General features: G+C 39.1%; 1 protein-coding gene across 1 annotated transcript in view; it reads right to left on the minus strand.

Annotated features, from left to right (window-relative positions):
- Nucleotides 1-16,710, minus strand: part of fhod3b (formin homology 2 domain containing 3b) — a 276,595-nt gene that overhangs the window by 30,620 nt on the left and 229,265 nt on the right. Inside the window, exons 11-15 of the mRNA XM_051721466.1 lie at nucleotides 12,690-12,806; nucleotides 12,363-12,497; nucleotides 9,278-9,328; nucleotides 6,330-6,520; nucleotides 974-1,459 (exon numbers count right to left, since the gene is read on the minus strand). Of these exons, the coding sequence (XP_051577426.1) occupies nucleotides 974-1,459; nucleotides 6,330-6,520; nucleotides 9,278-9,328; nucleotides 12,363-12,497; nucleotides 12,690-12,806 (980 nt within the window). The remainder of the gene's footprint in view (nucleotides 1-973; nucleotides 1,460-6,329; nucleotides 6,521-9,277; nucleotides 9,329-12,362; nucleotides 12,498-12,689; nucleotides 12,807-16,710) is intronic.

A 16,710-nucleotide genomic window follows, 5' to 3' on the forward strand; every position in this document is an offset into this window, starting at 1 on the left:
TGTAATGTATTTTAATTATCTGAAATTAAATATTTGTTATATATTATATTTTCATTATTTTTATTTTAATATACTAAATTATCTTTATTTGCTCAGTAAATATTGATATTGCAATAAATTTGATTAATTAATCGGCACATCATGTAATTAATTGAATTAAAAAATGTATCTCTTGACTGCCTTAAACTTTGTCAGTTCAAGGCATTTCCATTCACAGAACTGCCACTCTAGAGACTGTTGTGTGTGAAAATTCCAGGAGGTCAGCAGTTTCAGAAATACTCAGACCAGCCCGTCTGGCACCAACAATCATCCATGCGATTATCTAATTAGCCAATCTTGTGGCAGCAGTGCAGTGCATAAAATCATGCAGATACAGGTCAGGAGTTTCAGTTCATTTTCACACCAACCATCAATGGGAGAAAACATTTGATCTCAGTGATTTCGACCATGGCATGTTAGTTGGTGCCAGATGGGCTGGTTTGAGTATTTCTGTAACTGCTGATCTCCTGGGATTTTCACGCACAACAGTCACTAGAATTTACTCCAAAAAAAAAAAAAAACATCCAGTAAGCAGCAGTTCTGTGGACAGAAATGCCTTGTTGATGAGAGAGGTCAACAGAGAATGGCCAGACTGGTTTGAATTGACAAAGTCTACGGTAACTCGGATAACTGCTCTGTACAATTGTGGTGAGAAGAATATCATCTCAGAATGCTATTCTGAGATGCGGGTTGGCGCTGTTTTGGCAGCATGAGGGGGACCTATACAATATTAGGCAGGTGGTTCTAATGTTGTGGCCGATTGGTGTATACATATATATATAGATCACGGGCAACTGTTGTAGTCCTTATGTAGCAATATGTATTCCCATTAGCCTTCTTGATTGGCACACAAATTAATGTCATCACTGAACACCTCTATTGCCACTTACTGTAGTTATCTATGTCAATTTGACTGTGTATGTGTTGCTCTCACCTGAGTCATTATCACTGACAAGTTTCTCCTCTCGTTCTTCTCTTTCCAGGGTGCTGCTGGCTGAAGAGATGCTGGAGGCAGAGCAGTTATCTTTTTCATTCAGTTCCTCATTCTGCCTCTCCTTCTCACTCAGGACGATACTCTCCTTTAATATCTGCTCTCTCTCACACTCCTCTCTACCTGTTCCACTAGTCTCTTCTTCACAATTTCCTTCTGGTGCTTCTTCCTTATTTTCATCTTCCTTCCCATTCAAAATTTCCTCACACTCTTCTGCCTCAGCACCCTCTGTTTTCTCCTCTTCCTCAGCTCTCTCTGCCTCTGTGTTTGTTTGAGACAGAGAAAGTGTGATGTCTGTAAGTTCCACAGAGTTCTGGTCCTCCTCTGGCACGGAGGGCGACACTGAGGCAGACGTTGAGACAGAGGGGGTTTCTGAGGCAGACCACGCAACTGCTGCCTGCACAGGATGATTTGACTCAGATTCAGCTCCTGAAGAAAGAAAAAAATTCAGATAAGAGGCCTAACTTCCAAAATTCTAAAACAAGGTGATTTAAAATAAACCTGTACTGGTTAACCTTTCTTCAAAATAATATTATTAAGTGCCATTGATTCTGAACACCTTAAAAGGTAAGAATTATGTCCTGGTTTAGGTAATCAACTGTAAAGCAGACAACTGAGTGTGTTTTGAGCATGTGTTTGACTGTGAAGGTGATCAAAATGGTCTTTTTAAAGGTGATGTGTGTAATCTTTGTAAAAATACTTCTCCTATCCCAATTTATTACTAAGTAAAATATACTTAAACTATTTATACTAACTATTAGTAAGCCATTTGTCAGTTGAGTCCCCCCAAAAGTGTAAACACTTTACATGCACATTGAAATTTTTATTTCAGTCAGACTAAAACAATAATTAATTTTTTTAAAGTCTCACATAAATGATTTAGTCCAACTGAAATCGGACCAGTCAGATTTTTGCAGAGTCAGACTAACTTGGCTTCGTCCAGCATGTACACATTAATCGTGCAATGTACACAATGTGCGCATGCTCCGAAGACAATAATGCGTGATGTGTATTAAGCACTTCATCAGCGAACGTCTTTCCTTCAAATATTCTATTACACATTGTGTCATGCATACTTGGACAGACAGATGAAGACTTTAACTCAACTGTGCAAAAAATGCTATAGCATGATTATAAATGTGCAAGTAAACGTACTGACTGTGGCGCTTTCAAAACATTGCTTTGTTTGTTTAAGTATCCTGACTAGACAATGGCATAAGTTTGGGGTGGGACTACCTCTTTGTACAACCAACGGAAGATGGGGGGAGTATTCAAAAAGCCCCAAGTCATTATTTTGGCAATTCTGATTGATTCCGCTAGTGGTGCAGACTTGTACTTATTATTAATTATTATGTGCAAAATGACTGAACCATCGTAGAATCGTAGCATGCATGCATCCCTCATCCCTTACGTGTAGCCTACACAGTCACATCCCCCTCTTCCAGCGTCTGTGTTACGGTAACCCACATTACATTACCACATCTCCACCTCCACATATGGAAAAGCAAATAAATACAGGAAATGTAATCCTGCAGGAGTATGGAGCATGACAAAACAAAATTCCTCATAACCTTCACATCACAGTTATGTAAATGCACAGGCAAAGTATAAGGACTGCATGAGTTAGAGCTCTTAATAGCATATGAATGTGCTTTCATTATGGAAGTACTCTTAAAGAATAATTGGAGTCTCTTGAGAAACTAGCTACAGTCACCAATGATGCCCTTTTTTGAAAGCTTGTGGTTTTCTATGCCTTGACATGCAATACATTTGTGTGGGAATTGTATGGAAGCTTGGACATTGAAGGTATTCATTAAACTGTGTGTTGGACTGTATCCTCATTGCCACACTGACACCACAGATGACAAAAGCCACACTAATAATTATATAGTTCATTTTCTTTATTAACCCTGCTTTAAAAACAACTTTAACCAGTCTAAGGTGGTTTTCTGCTCTCCCAGCCTGACCAGCTTACAAGTGCCCAAAACCCCTCTAAAATTATTGAAACTGACCAGCTTTGCCAGCTGTTGTTTTTTTAGTAGGGAACTGAGATGAATCTTGACTGACTGTCCCTTCCTTTCAACTTGTAGCCTTTGTCACAGAGGAGCCACAGATTGGGAGGAGTTGAACCCTCTGAAACCACAGTCTGATCCTCACGGCTATCCTTTTACACACGGCTGGCCATGCTTTCACTCTTTGACCAGTGTGTGACCACTGCTCTGTCCTTTAGAAACCACACGGATGTGATCTAACAGGACCTGATTCAAACCCTCTCACTGTACCGACAACCCCAGTCTACTCATTCAATTATCATGTCAAGTGTGATGGATTTCTTTCTGTGTGCTGTTTCAGATACTACCCTGCCACACTGTTTGCTGCATTAGTAATTGCATTAATAAAAAACTGACAAAAATACAGCAGAATCTTAAATGATTTCTTCCGGCCTGTGGAATTTGTTTACGCCACTTTCATACAACGATGGCACATTAAAGCTGAAGTGTGCAATTTCTACGCCTCTAACGCTGCCAAACAGTTTAGCAAAAATCATGACTGTTTTCAAACAGGTTTCCCAAACACTCTCCGTGTCTGCCATTTTGGCAAATCTATGTCAAATTTTGTTACATTTCTGGGCTTTCTGTGACTTGAAAATTAGATTAGAGTGAATACCATGAGCATGTTGATTTGCAAGACCATTACCATGTATAGTATGTAACACAGAGTGCAGAGTGTGCAAGGTGTGTACATGTCAATGATTCGATTTTGCTCACACAATGAAAAACAAGATAATAAGGGCCTTACTATTTATCTCTGCGTTGTAGATTCAAAAGAACCGGCTCATATAAGTCAGTTGTTCGGGAATTGGGCTACACTGGTTGCACTGTGTTTTTGCGCTGTAGATTCAGAAGAACCCGCTCATATAAATCATTAGTTTGGAAACTAGGCTACACTGGTTGTGGTGTATATTCCGAGCCATAGACTCAAAAGAACCGGCTGTCATGAATCATTTGTTCAGAAATCAGGTTGCACTGGTCGCGCTGTATAGATGGTGTTGCAGCACTGCTAAATAGCAATGCATAAAACATTGACAAATATTGAGTATTTCATTACAGTGTTCTAAAACCATTAACAAAACTGAAAGTGTCACAAAGCCAAAAGCGCATTCATGGACATTTTTAAATCAGAGTACAAAAGCAATTCGTGAAGCAAAAACTAACTTTACAGCACTAATGCAATTGGTTTGGAATTTATGTTTGGATTAACGCTCCATCTTCAGTGTAATTATTCCAACCTGGCTGATGGCTCTTATGAGGTCTGTGTATGCAATTCCACAACCCTTCTCCCCCTCATGAAAACTTACCGAACAAATATCAGCAATAGGCTGTTTTGGAATTAAATATTTTAATATTTAAAAAGAAAATGAATTATAGGGATCAATTTACCGCAGCTGCCGGATTAATACAGTCGCAAGAAAAAGTATGTGAACCCTTTGGAATTACCTGCATTTATGTATAATTTTGCCTTAAAATCTGGTATGGTCTTCATTTAAGTTACAATAATGAACAAACACAATCTGTTTTAACTAATAACACACAAATTATTGTATTGTTATTATACATATTAATTACATCACTCAAACATTCACAGTGTAAGCTGGAAAAAGTATGTGACATCAACACAAGCTAATTAGAGACAGGAGTTGGCAAATCTGGCATCCAATTAATGAAATGAGATTGGAGGTGTGGGTTAGAGCTACTTTGACTTATAAAAAGCACTCAAACACTGAGTTTTCTATTCACAAGAAGCATTTGCTGACATGGACTATGTCTCGCAAAAAAGAGATCTCAGAAGACCTACAATCAAGAATTGTTGCTTTGCAAAAAGCTGGAAAGGGTCAAAAAGTTAACTCAAAGAGCTTAGATATTCATCTGTCCACAGTTAGACAAACTGTCTACAAATGGAGACGATTTACTGTGGCTACTCTCCCTAGAAGTGGCTGTCCAGTCAAGATGACTCAAAGGACAAACCACAGAATGTTCAATGAGGTAAAAAAGAACCCTAGAGTGACAGCTAAAGACTTAAAGGAATTACTGGAACTGATTAACATCTCTGTTCATAGGGGCCTGGGTAGCTCAGTGAGTATTGACACTGACTACCACTCCTGGAGTCACAAGTTTGAATCCAGGGTGTGCTGAGTGACTCCAGCCAGGTCTCCTAGGCAACCAAATTGGCCTGGTTACTAGGGAGGATAGAGTCACATGGGGTAACCTCCTCATGGTCGTGGTTAGGGGTTCTCGCTCTCAATGGGGTGCGTGATAAGTTGTGCGTGGATCGCGGAGAGTAGCATGAGCCTCCTGTATGCTTGGCTGAGGTTATTGTTGCCATGGAGGATCGACCAGTTATTAAATCCAAGGGTTTCCACAGCATTGTGAATGTTTAATGGTATGTGTTCAATAAAAACATGAAAAATTTTTGAATGTTGTTAGCTTTAGCACATTGTGTTTGTCTATACTTGTGACTTTGATGAAGATGAGATTAATGCAGAAACCAGCTAATTCCAAAGGGTTCACATACTTTTTCTTGCCACTGTATGTAATCCATAAAAAGTAACTGTAATGTGATTATTATGAGTATTTTAAAATTTAATTCAATCTAATGATTTTTGTAATCTGATTGAGTAATCCAGATTACATGTAATCTGTTACTACCCAGCACTGATGTTAACATACTTAAACTAGGCTAAAACTAAGATTGAAATGTGACTAAAATTAAAATGTAATTTAGTCAGAAGAACATGACTACAACTGAAAGACTTTTTACTAAATTAAGTGTGATGTGGTGGGTTAGGAAGTTCTAAGGAGAATGGGAACCCAGCCATGCTGATTCTCATTTGAATGTGTGAGTATCAAGCCAAGTGGAAACTTTACAGTGAGAGTGATTGACCAGCCTCCGGTCGCTGTTGTCCTCTACATGCCCGCTCCTGGCCCTTATGTTCAGATGTGGCTGCATATGAAAGGCTGACTGACCACTGACCTAATTTTGAAAAGGTTAATATCCTTAATTGTTTAATTGTGGTTAATAGCTGAGGTCAATAAAAATCTGTCTAAAAGGTTTTGCTTTTCCTAATGACTGACTGCTTCATTGGTTTTACATTATTTTTTATTTCCAGTACATTTGTGTGGTCACTGCTCAATTCCACACTTTGGAATAATAATTTGGACTAGAGTTTTTTTTTTCTAGAAATGTACATTGCACAATGTAAATCACAGTACTTAAAACTACATACACAAATAATTCTCACCTTGTGTTGGATGTGGAAGACAGGATGTATCCTCCAGAGAGTCTTTAGTCAAAGGAGTAACAGAACGGGGTGAGGAGCTGGTAGTGGTTCGTGAACACAGGCTAAGGGTGATTTCTGTTCGTCCCCGTGGTGTTGATCTTGTCCGATCCCTTTCATTCTCCTCTGCTGCCCGCCGCTCCATTTGCTTATATCTGCACATACCACAAAAGAACAGTACAAGTCAGTAAAAACTATCCTCAAACTACTCTTTTTTTTTTTTTTTTTTTATGTAGCTTTTTTTTTTTACATGTCTTCATTACTACTGTACCACTGATAATTCATATTAAACATGGATCATGGAAACATAAAACATGGTTTTTTTTATAAGGCAATATAATTACTTTGGATTGCAATGATTTATCCAGACAGAATAAATAATAAGGCAAAGGCACGACCGGAATGCTTACCTGTGATGTGGGCAACAACAGTCTGATTTAATTAATTATAAGCAAAGCAGGCTAGAGTATCCTCGTAGGACTTTGGAGAACTTTTTAATTGTGTTGTGTTTTGTTGTGTTAACATTTTTAAGAGAGCCACAATGAAAGATAAATATAAGATAAAAAGATAGGAAAGAAATAACTAAATATGATAACATGATGATTGATATGAAAAAAATAGGTTATTTGTACTAAAGCATTTTTGCACTTCTGTTTTTGCAGTTCAAATCGACAGAACTCACATTTTATATGTATGTACTGTATATGATAGAACATTACAGATTCATTCTACGCATATGTTGGGCAACTCCTCGGAAATGTCAACCACATCTTGGAAAAAGAAAAAGTTTAAACCAAAGGAACAAAACCCCCTTTTAAATTCTGTATTATAGTGGTATAATAGACAATGGATAAAGCCATCCAGACCGCTAGAGGGTGCCGCTTGCTCACACAGTTCTGACTGAAGCGCTGAATGCAGAAACGCAGCCGTTTACAGTTTAGTAATTGTGAAAGACCATATTGCGATATCAATCTTAATTCAATAAATCTTGCAGCATTAATGGATATCATACCGATGTCTCAGAAGTCAAAGTCTACTGGTTTGAATGTTTTGAATGGTTTCCCTCATCATGTAGCCTATAGGTAAGTGCCGTTTTCACAACTGTCATTCCCGTTTGTCATTTTTTTATGCATTAACATAAGTATATGTTTGGGAACAAGTATATTTATATAATAAAAATGATATTTTACATGTTCTTAGGAATGTCAACCCTTCTACATATTGTGGCTATTATTATTTCTGGACAGAAAGTTTTTACAAAGACTAAATAATGATATATCAATCATCTTTTTTTCATATCTGCATTTTCATGCTTATAACTGATATGCCGTTGGTTTTAATTTGGTTGATAACTGGTTGATAAATATCAGCAGCCAATACGTCTCTAATTATAATATATTATTCACCTTATTCAGCCCCGCCCCTTTTTAGCACTCCGCTTTTCCGGATTTTACCATCTAACTTCCTGTTTGTATTGAAGCTACTGAGAAGAGTCGATCAAAATGATTACCTGTGGGAGCACAGAAAGTATTTTTCACCAAGAGTTGATGGTGAGTCTACACCACCCCTGTACTGCATGAAAATGCTAGTCAGGTGTTTTGCTGTCACTGTAAAAGTTAGTTTTTCTGACACTCGTGGAGGTAAATTGGACCTAGCAGATCACATTCAGATAACTATGACACACAGCACTTTCTCATGATACAAGCAGTTCATTGTTTTATACGTGTAATTCTGCTTAATTTTTTAGGTTTCAACTTGTTAATAAACTGTGTTAAAATGTATAGTTGACGGATAATTTCAAACAGTGACAGCTCGTATTATTTCACATGCAAGTTCATGATGCATTTTTAAAAGGCTTAAATGTGATTAAAGCTGTTGTAAATAAAATATAAATTTTCACATGTATATGTGTGTGTACTGTATGTCTGTGTATGAATATAGTGGCACCCCTTCCCCCATCCCAGTTTAACACTCAAAAAACCTGCTTACAGTACCTTAACAATAATGCGATGGGAGAGTGACATGAGAGTCAGTGTCGTACAGAGATATATTTTTTAGTGACTTTGTGTGGTATATCAGAACATCCACAGTGTGAAGATAGGGTCTTGTGGATTTATGAATGAAGTACTCTTGTTTTAAAACCTCCCTGCTCTGCTTCCAGTTGTTATGACATCCCCTGAACAATTTAAAATACTCATAATAACTTTTGGCAACTCCTCAACCTATAAATCCACTTCGCTAGCTAATTACACTTTGACATCAACACCAAAGATATCTACAGACTATAGCAACCACTAGACTGAAAGTTTCAAGACAAAATTTTCAACATGGCTGCGAGCAAGATTCTCTGGTGCATAAAGTGAATATTATATCAGTGGTTCTCAACTGGTTTTGCTTAAGGATCCACATTTTTCATGGCACATCAAGTGGCGACCCAACACTGTACCAAAATTGTTTATCATACAAGTAAACAAAAACGTGCTTAAAATCAAACTTATTATTATGGACTTCAGCAATATGCTAAATTAATAACATTATTATAGGCTGAATAGGAAAATTAAAATTTTTGTAAATGCATAAACAACAGAAGTGTGATTTACAGTCTTTACAGTTTAAATGTTTGGTTTCTAAATTCTTCTAGAATTTTTATGGTTTCATGCACTCAGTGGCCAGTAATTTACCACACAAAACAAATTGTGGTTAGCACAAACCGTGTTTATCCTCATTGCAAGTGAATCCGTTTTTAATGTAGTCTGGGTCACATATTCCTTTATCTTGCATAGTTTTGTTCATGATTTAGCAAAACAGTGGCATCTATGACAAAACATGTTCACTACAGTAGGAGTGCATAGAAGTGACCTATAGTCAAAAGGCTATAACAAAGCAGTACAAAAGTCACTGTTAGAATATACCTTTCTTCTCGAGCTTGTCTGACCTCTTCTCTCTTGTCCACATAATCCCGGCTAAAAGGCAGAAAATCAACATGAGCCAACATACACAATACAACAAACAAGTGATAAAGAAATGTTATATATATATATATATATATATATATATACACCGATCAGCCACAACATTAAAACCACCTGCCTAATATTGTGTAGATCCCCCTCGTGCCACCAAAACAGTGCCAACCCGCATCTCAGAATAGCATTCTGAGATGATATTCTTCTCACCACAATTGTACAGAGCAGTTATCCGAGTTACCGTAGACTTTGTCAGTTCAAACCAGTCTGGCCATTCTCTGTTGACCTCTCTCATCAACCAGCCACTCACTGGATGTTTTTTGTTTTTGGTGCCATTCAGAGTAAATTCCAGAGAATGTTGTGTGTGAAAATCCCAGGAGATCAGCAGTTACAGAAATACTCAAACCAGCCCATCTGGCACCAACTAACATGCCATGGTCAAAATCACTGAGATCACATTTTTTCCCATCCTGATGGTTGATGTGAACAATAACTGAAGCTCCTGACCTGTACCTGCATGATTTTATGCACTACACTGCTGCCACATGACTGGCTGATTAGATAATCGCATGGATGATTGTTGCTGGTTTGAGTATTTCTGTAACTGCTGATCTCCTTGGATTTTCATGCACAACAGTCTGTAGAATTTACTCAGAATGGTGCCAAATACATCCAGTGAGCGGCAGTTCAGCAGATGGAAATGCCTTGTTGATGAGAGGTCAACAGAGGATGGCCAGACTGGTTTGAACTGACAAAGTCTACGGTAACTCAGATAACCACATTGTACAACTGTAGTGAGAAGAATATCATCTCAGAATGCTATTCTGAGATGCGGGTTACACTGTTTTGGCGGCACGAGAGGACCAACACAATATTAGGCAGGTGGTTTTAATGTTGTGGCTGATCGGTGTATGTATATATATATATATACACTGCCTAGCCAAAAAAAAAAGTTGCATACTGTAATATTTCACCGGAGCATCTTTAGCTTTGATTACAGCGCACATTCATCGTGGCATTATTTCGACAAACTTATGCAACATCACAACATTTATTTCAGTCCAGAGTTGCATTAATTTTTGGCCGAGATCTTGTATTGATGACGTGAGAGTCAAACCACTCTGTAAAGTCTTCTCCAGCACATCCCAAAGACTTTCAATGGGGTTAAGATCAGGACTCTGTGCTGGCCAATTCATGTATGAAAATTATTCCTCCTGCTCCCTGAACCACTCTTTCACAATTTGAGCCCGATGAATCTTGGCATTGTCCTCCTTGAATGTGCCCGTACCGTCAGGGATGAAAAAGTCCATTGTTGGGATAACCTGGTCATTCAGTACAGTCAGGAAATCAGAATAAAACTTCATTTTATTGCCGCATAATGTTGCTGAGCCTAGACCTGACCAATTGAAGCAACCCCAGATCATAACACTGCCTCCAGAGGCTTGGACAGTGGGCACTATGCATGTTGGGTGCATCGCTTCATGCATTTCCCTTCTTACCCTGACGCGCACATCGCTTTGGAATAGGGTAAATCTGGACTCATCAGACCACATGACCTTTTTCCATTGCTCCACAGTCCAATCTTTATGCTCCCTAGCAAACTGAAGTCGTTTTTTTCCGATTAGCCTCAATAACAAGTGGTTTCTTGTGGCCACAGCTGTTTAGTCCCAATCCTATAAGATCTCGTCACATTGTGCATGTGGAAATGCTCTTACTTTCACTATTAAACATAGTCATGAGTTCTACTGTCGATTTTTTACGATGTTACTTCAAGCGTTTTAGTGATCTCCAATCATGATCATTCAAGATTTTTTTCCAACCACATTTTTTCTGTGAAGCTGACGGTTCACCACTATCCTTCCGATTTTATTAATGCGTTGGACAGTTCTTAACCCAATTCCAGTGATTTCAGCTATCTCTTAGTTGTTTTCTTTGCTTGATGCAGGCCAATAATTTGCCCCTTCTGAAACACAGTAACATCTTTTCCACGACCACGGGATACTTCTTCCGACATGGTTGTTAAGAAATGAGAAGCTGCACACTGCATCAGTTAGGGTTAAAAGAATTGTTGCCAGCTGAAACATCTTTATCACTGCAATAATGTTCCAATCATAGGCTCTTAAGTATTTTTTGGCCAGGTAGTGTGTGTGTATATATATAATGGGTTCATATTTATTGTTAAATTATCAATCATTCCAATTTGTGTTTTGATTTGTTAATTGAGCCTTAAGGCCGGTTTATACTTCAGCCTTGGTCTTAGGCTTAGTTTGCATTTATTGTTCAGCGTTGGTGTATTTGCGTCATTCTGTGAGTACACAGTTAAAGTCAAAATGCCTTCATTTTTTAAATAATTATACATTGATTAAATAAACAACAGCAATGTAATTCATGGATTTGAAAGTATTTATTAAAGTTCAAAGTTGCGGTATGATTTATTATACATGTTGTCTGCCATGCAGAGAGAAGATAAATCGGGCATATACTGTATGGTTGCACTTGAGTCACCTCAATAAAGATAAATAATTAATTTGGCATTTGGGTTACGCCATAAACGCTGTGGCTACTTAGCCTACGGAGAAGTGTAAATCAGCCTTTAAACTTCAATTGATTTGTTAACTGAGAATTGAACAGTAAAGGCTGACTAAAAGGGTTTAGACTCAAGAGACTGCAGCGCAATGCTTTATATGGAATTTGTGTTCCCAAAGACCACCATGTCCATTCATTGGCTCTTAACTCGGTGTGAATGTTGTTTTCCTCTGAATGACCATAATAAGAAGCAATAACTTGTCCTGTTTGAAAAACTTCCCTGATCTCTGGTAAACATTGGATGTAGACCTCAGATGCTTATTCCAATTGTTGGACAAAATGTTTCTCATCAACATCTCCAACATGTGAGATAAGGCTTACACACTAAATCACTAGATGAGGTTGAAAATAATTATGTATTTGTCATATCATAATTATAATAATGAAATAATGTAGCTGTGTCTACACACACTCACATACTGCATCATAATAAAACTCTACACACTTGAAACGGTTTCTCTCCTCTATTTCAATACGCTGGAGTCTCTCCTCTCTCTCCAGGCGCCTGCGCTCACGTTCTGCATTTAGAGACTCTTGGTGCTGCCTGTAGGAGGAGGTTAACAAACCACTCAGAGTTGGCCTAGAGGACCAGAAAAGACAGTCAGTATTACAGAACCTCAAATATGAATTCTCAGATATGTAAAATTTGTTAATATGTTTCGAAATATCCTCTAATGTTTTTTATAATCATTGCCATTTCATAGTCAGAAAAGTTTGAAGATTCTTGTGTGGGTTGAAGCCATATGTAGAACAAATAAGTACAGAAGCTCACCTGTCTGGTTTACTTTCTGCAGGTGAACCCCCTGTGGAGCTGAAGCAGTTGTAGTGTGTGGAGGGGGCACTGGACACACTTGCTGACCTGCCAGGATACGTACCTGCAAAGCCATTGCTAAAGAAAGGAGAAAAGATAAATTAAACAACAATTCAGACACAACCACACCAAACCCACATGCAAATATATTTAGTGGAGTCCAAAAATTACATATATTAGTGCTGTCAGTCGATAAAAAATTTAAATCGTTTATCGCATAATTTTTCGTAGTTAATCATGATTAATCACAGATTATAAAATTGCTGAAATTTTACTCTATATATGCTTCTTTTCCTGTAAAAATATGCTTATTTTCTTCTTAGGAAAATAAACAATATGTAACAATGCTTTATTAACACTTTCCAAGCACAGCCTTCCACAGTATAAAGATAGAAATGCACTAAAATAACACCAATTCAAGTAACATAAAACGTTTCCTTAAGTCTAAGTGGGAGGTTGACTAATTGAAAGAACTAGTTCCAACACAGGTTGCATATTTATCGCAATACACATTAAATATCTTAATCTCTCATACTCCACAATATTAATCGGCCGGCAGACTGTGGCTATCCACTTTGCTACTGCAATCGTAAAGCTGCATTCACGATTTGCATCAGGGCATCAATGCCAGGGTCAAGCGCCACTTTGAACTCCACATTAAAAAGTGCTTGCAGACATAGTCTCGTTTTGTATTTTCGTGATAGTTAAGACTTGACGTGCTTCTGTGGTAATTAAATTGTGCATTACAGAGGCTGAAAAGTACTTGATTTCTATCACAAGTCCCATCCGGGCTTGTTTTGTACAACAAATAGCATTAAGAGGTCCTTTCTCCATTATTTGATCACTTACACGGAATTGCTGTTGTGTGTGTGTGTGTGTGTGTGTGTGTGTGTGTGTGTGTGTGTGTGTTTGTGTGTTGTGAAGTGTGCGTCAGTGTAATGACTTCAGGCAGACAAATTGCAAAGGTTCCGCCCTTGTCCGACCAGTGTTTATGCTGGTTTATGCATAATTAATGGTAAATGTGTTAATAACAATTAAGAAAAATTAACATATTAAACCGTTTAAATTAATTGCATGCGTTAACGCATTAACTTTGACAGCTCTAATTTACATCATACTGTACGTTATTGTCAAAGTTAATGTGTTAACGCAAGCGATTAATTTAAAAGGTTTAACATGTTAATTTTTCTTTTTATATATTATATGTAAATCATATTATCAGCACAACAATTTGAGTGAAAAGTTACAAATGTTTCAGAGAACATCTTTTGGGCTTCAATGGAAGCAAGAAAATTTGACCTTTTGTACAAAGTGATAGAAATCTTAAATATTTCTTATTTATTTTACATTATAACATTTGTTTTGAAAAACAAAATCTTTGAAAATTCTGTATATTATATTTTCAGGTTTAAATTAGATTCTGAATCACATATTTTCAAAGTGGTCTCCGAATTTTGGACCCCAGTGTACAGTATATTTGAATATACAAAAAGTTTGTTGTGTAAACTAAACAATTTGATGGAACACTGTCCTGAAGTTAACTTTCTAACAGCGTAAAGCTAAAAACTAGATATTTATGAGATAACTAATGATCGTTATTTCCATTCACTTCATTTATCACACATATCATCAATGAGTATATACAGACAAGGAGGGGTGAACCTGAAAATGTGCTACAGCTCTGATTCCAGATGATGTCATGCGTTCTCACGATCAGGACCGAAACATAACAGACACCCTGTGTGAAGAGGCCAATGTAAAGGCCTCACTGCCCCTTACAAACACAGGTTCTCTGTTAAACCTAGCTTTCACATGAATGAGGGGTCTGCCAGTACAGATCGCTGACTGGAGTCGTATGGGACATGACCTTGCATTGGGAGATATGATTAAAGACCTGTGGGGGCTTGTTTCTCTGCATAATCCCATGTATTCATAAAAAAAGGTCAGCGACACACTGTCATTTGCTCCTTACACTTGTCTCCATGTTTGGATCTGATGTGATTAATTGCATGCATTATCAGAGCGTAAGACACAGAGTGTATATGAATGGGATAAACAGAGATTCCATTCGAAATTTTGAAACTTTCCAGCAGCTGAAAGCATGTGTTTTTTTAACTGAAAAGGATTCACCAGAATAGGAAAGTTTGTCAAGTCAAAGTTTCAAATTGGCTTGACAAATTTAAATTGCTTTAAAAAGTCTTTAAGATACTTGAAGATACAGTACTTGATGTAGTTCGAAAGCTCTAGGAGTTACAGTCAGGAAGAAAGAAGAAGAATCAGAAGAATAATCAAGTTTAAGTATCAGTATGCTGGCTTTTTCAAGCCAACTTAATCATGATTTTGTGTATTCACAAAGACAGCAGTGATAAGGGAAGGCAACTCGTTAGTGATGATTAACAAATAAATAATTTTGTTTTAGAATTTTGCCTTTTTTTTGCCACTTTAATAGACAAAGATAGTAGAGAGAGGACATGATTGTGAGAAAAGGTGAAAACAGGCTTGGGAATTGACAAAAGGTAGACTGCATCACAGCTTGACTTCTCAGAACAGACCGCTAAGCCACAGGCCAAGTCCACAATAATATATTTTAATTTAGAAGTTCATTGAATTTGCTAAATTTACACTTCCCTATCTGTCACTCACTCAAACTTGTGTCGATGTAGTGACAATAGTGGTCACTCTTGGGAGCCCCAATCACCTCTGCTTTTTTGAAAAAAGGCCAATGAGAATTGACGAGTGGAATTTGCATGCCACTCCCCAGGACATATGGGTATAAAAGGAGCTGGTATGCAACCACTCATTCAGATATTCTCTTCGGAGCCGAGCAGTTGTATTCAGTGCACTGAATTAAATTCCCTCCAAAGACGCACCTCAAAACTGCTGGATTTACGGCGCATTTCAGCGGCTTCTCCCCCTCTGCACCCGTGGAGTGCAGAGAACGCCCCTGGGCACTTCGGCAAAGCAAAAAAAGAGAGTATATTCTAAAAGAGTATATTTTCATTCACAAAAAGAGTGGCACACACGGAACGTCTTTTTAAAGATGCCTTTCCATTTGTGTGTTATTCCTGGTTGCTGTCATTATCTCTCCGCTTCTGACGGCCACGATCGCTGTCTTACGTGTCTGGGCACTGCCCACGCGGAGACATCGTTCGTGGATGGGTCATGTCCTCATTGTGAGAACATGACCATGGCAACGTTGCGGTCGCGGCTTGCTTTCGTAAGAAAAGCCACCCCAGCGGCTCCCCGCACCAGTCCTTCTACCTACGGGTTTGAGGCCGCATCGGTTAGCACTGGGGGTGATTTGGAGACATCAATGGGACCACCTCCGACGGGTATCCCCCCACGGACCTCCCATTCCCCAGCATGCTCGCTTGCCCCGGTCGGGCGCTCGGACGAGACCGCTGGCTCGCCTCAGGGCGAGTTCGATCTCTTCTTCGGAGCCCGGGAAGACGTTGAGTTATCGAGCGCAGCATCGGAGAGCGGGCTCGTCCAGTCGGACGCAGAGGCTTCGACTGGGCTTCCTCCTTCAGGAATGGTTGCCCAGTCTCAGGCCGACACGGAAATGATGGACATTCTTTCCCGGGCGGCCGCGAGCATTGGGCTAGAGTGGAACCCTCCACTCTCCCCTGAACCCTCGCGGCTCGACGATTGGTTCCTGGGCTCGGGGCGCCGCCCATAGCCACGCTCCTCCCCTGTTCCTTTCTTTCCGTAAGTGCATGAGGAGCTGACAAGATTGTGGGAGGCACCTTTTACTGCCTGGTCCCGGTCTTTCAGCTCCCCCACTCTCACTTCCCTCAATGGTGGAGCGGCCAGGGGGTATTCGGTGATCCCCCAGGTGGATAAGGCGCTCGCGGTGCACTTGTGTCCGCAGAGCGCCGCCACCTGGCGCGGGCATCCAAAGCTCCCGTCCAGGGCCTGTAGGTTTACGTCGTGCCTGATGACCAGGGCCTATGGTACCGCTGGACAAGCCGCCTCCGCCCTG

Source organism: Myxocyprinus asiaticus, chromosome 16 (genome assembly GCF_019703515.2).
Source record: "Myxocyprinus asiaticus isolate MX2 ecotype Aquarium Trade chromosome 16, UBuf_Myxa_2, whole genome shotgun sequence".
NCBI lineage: Eukaryota > Metazoa > Chordata > Actinopteri > Cypriniformes > Catostomidae > Myxocyprinus > Myxocyprinus asiaticus.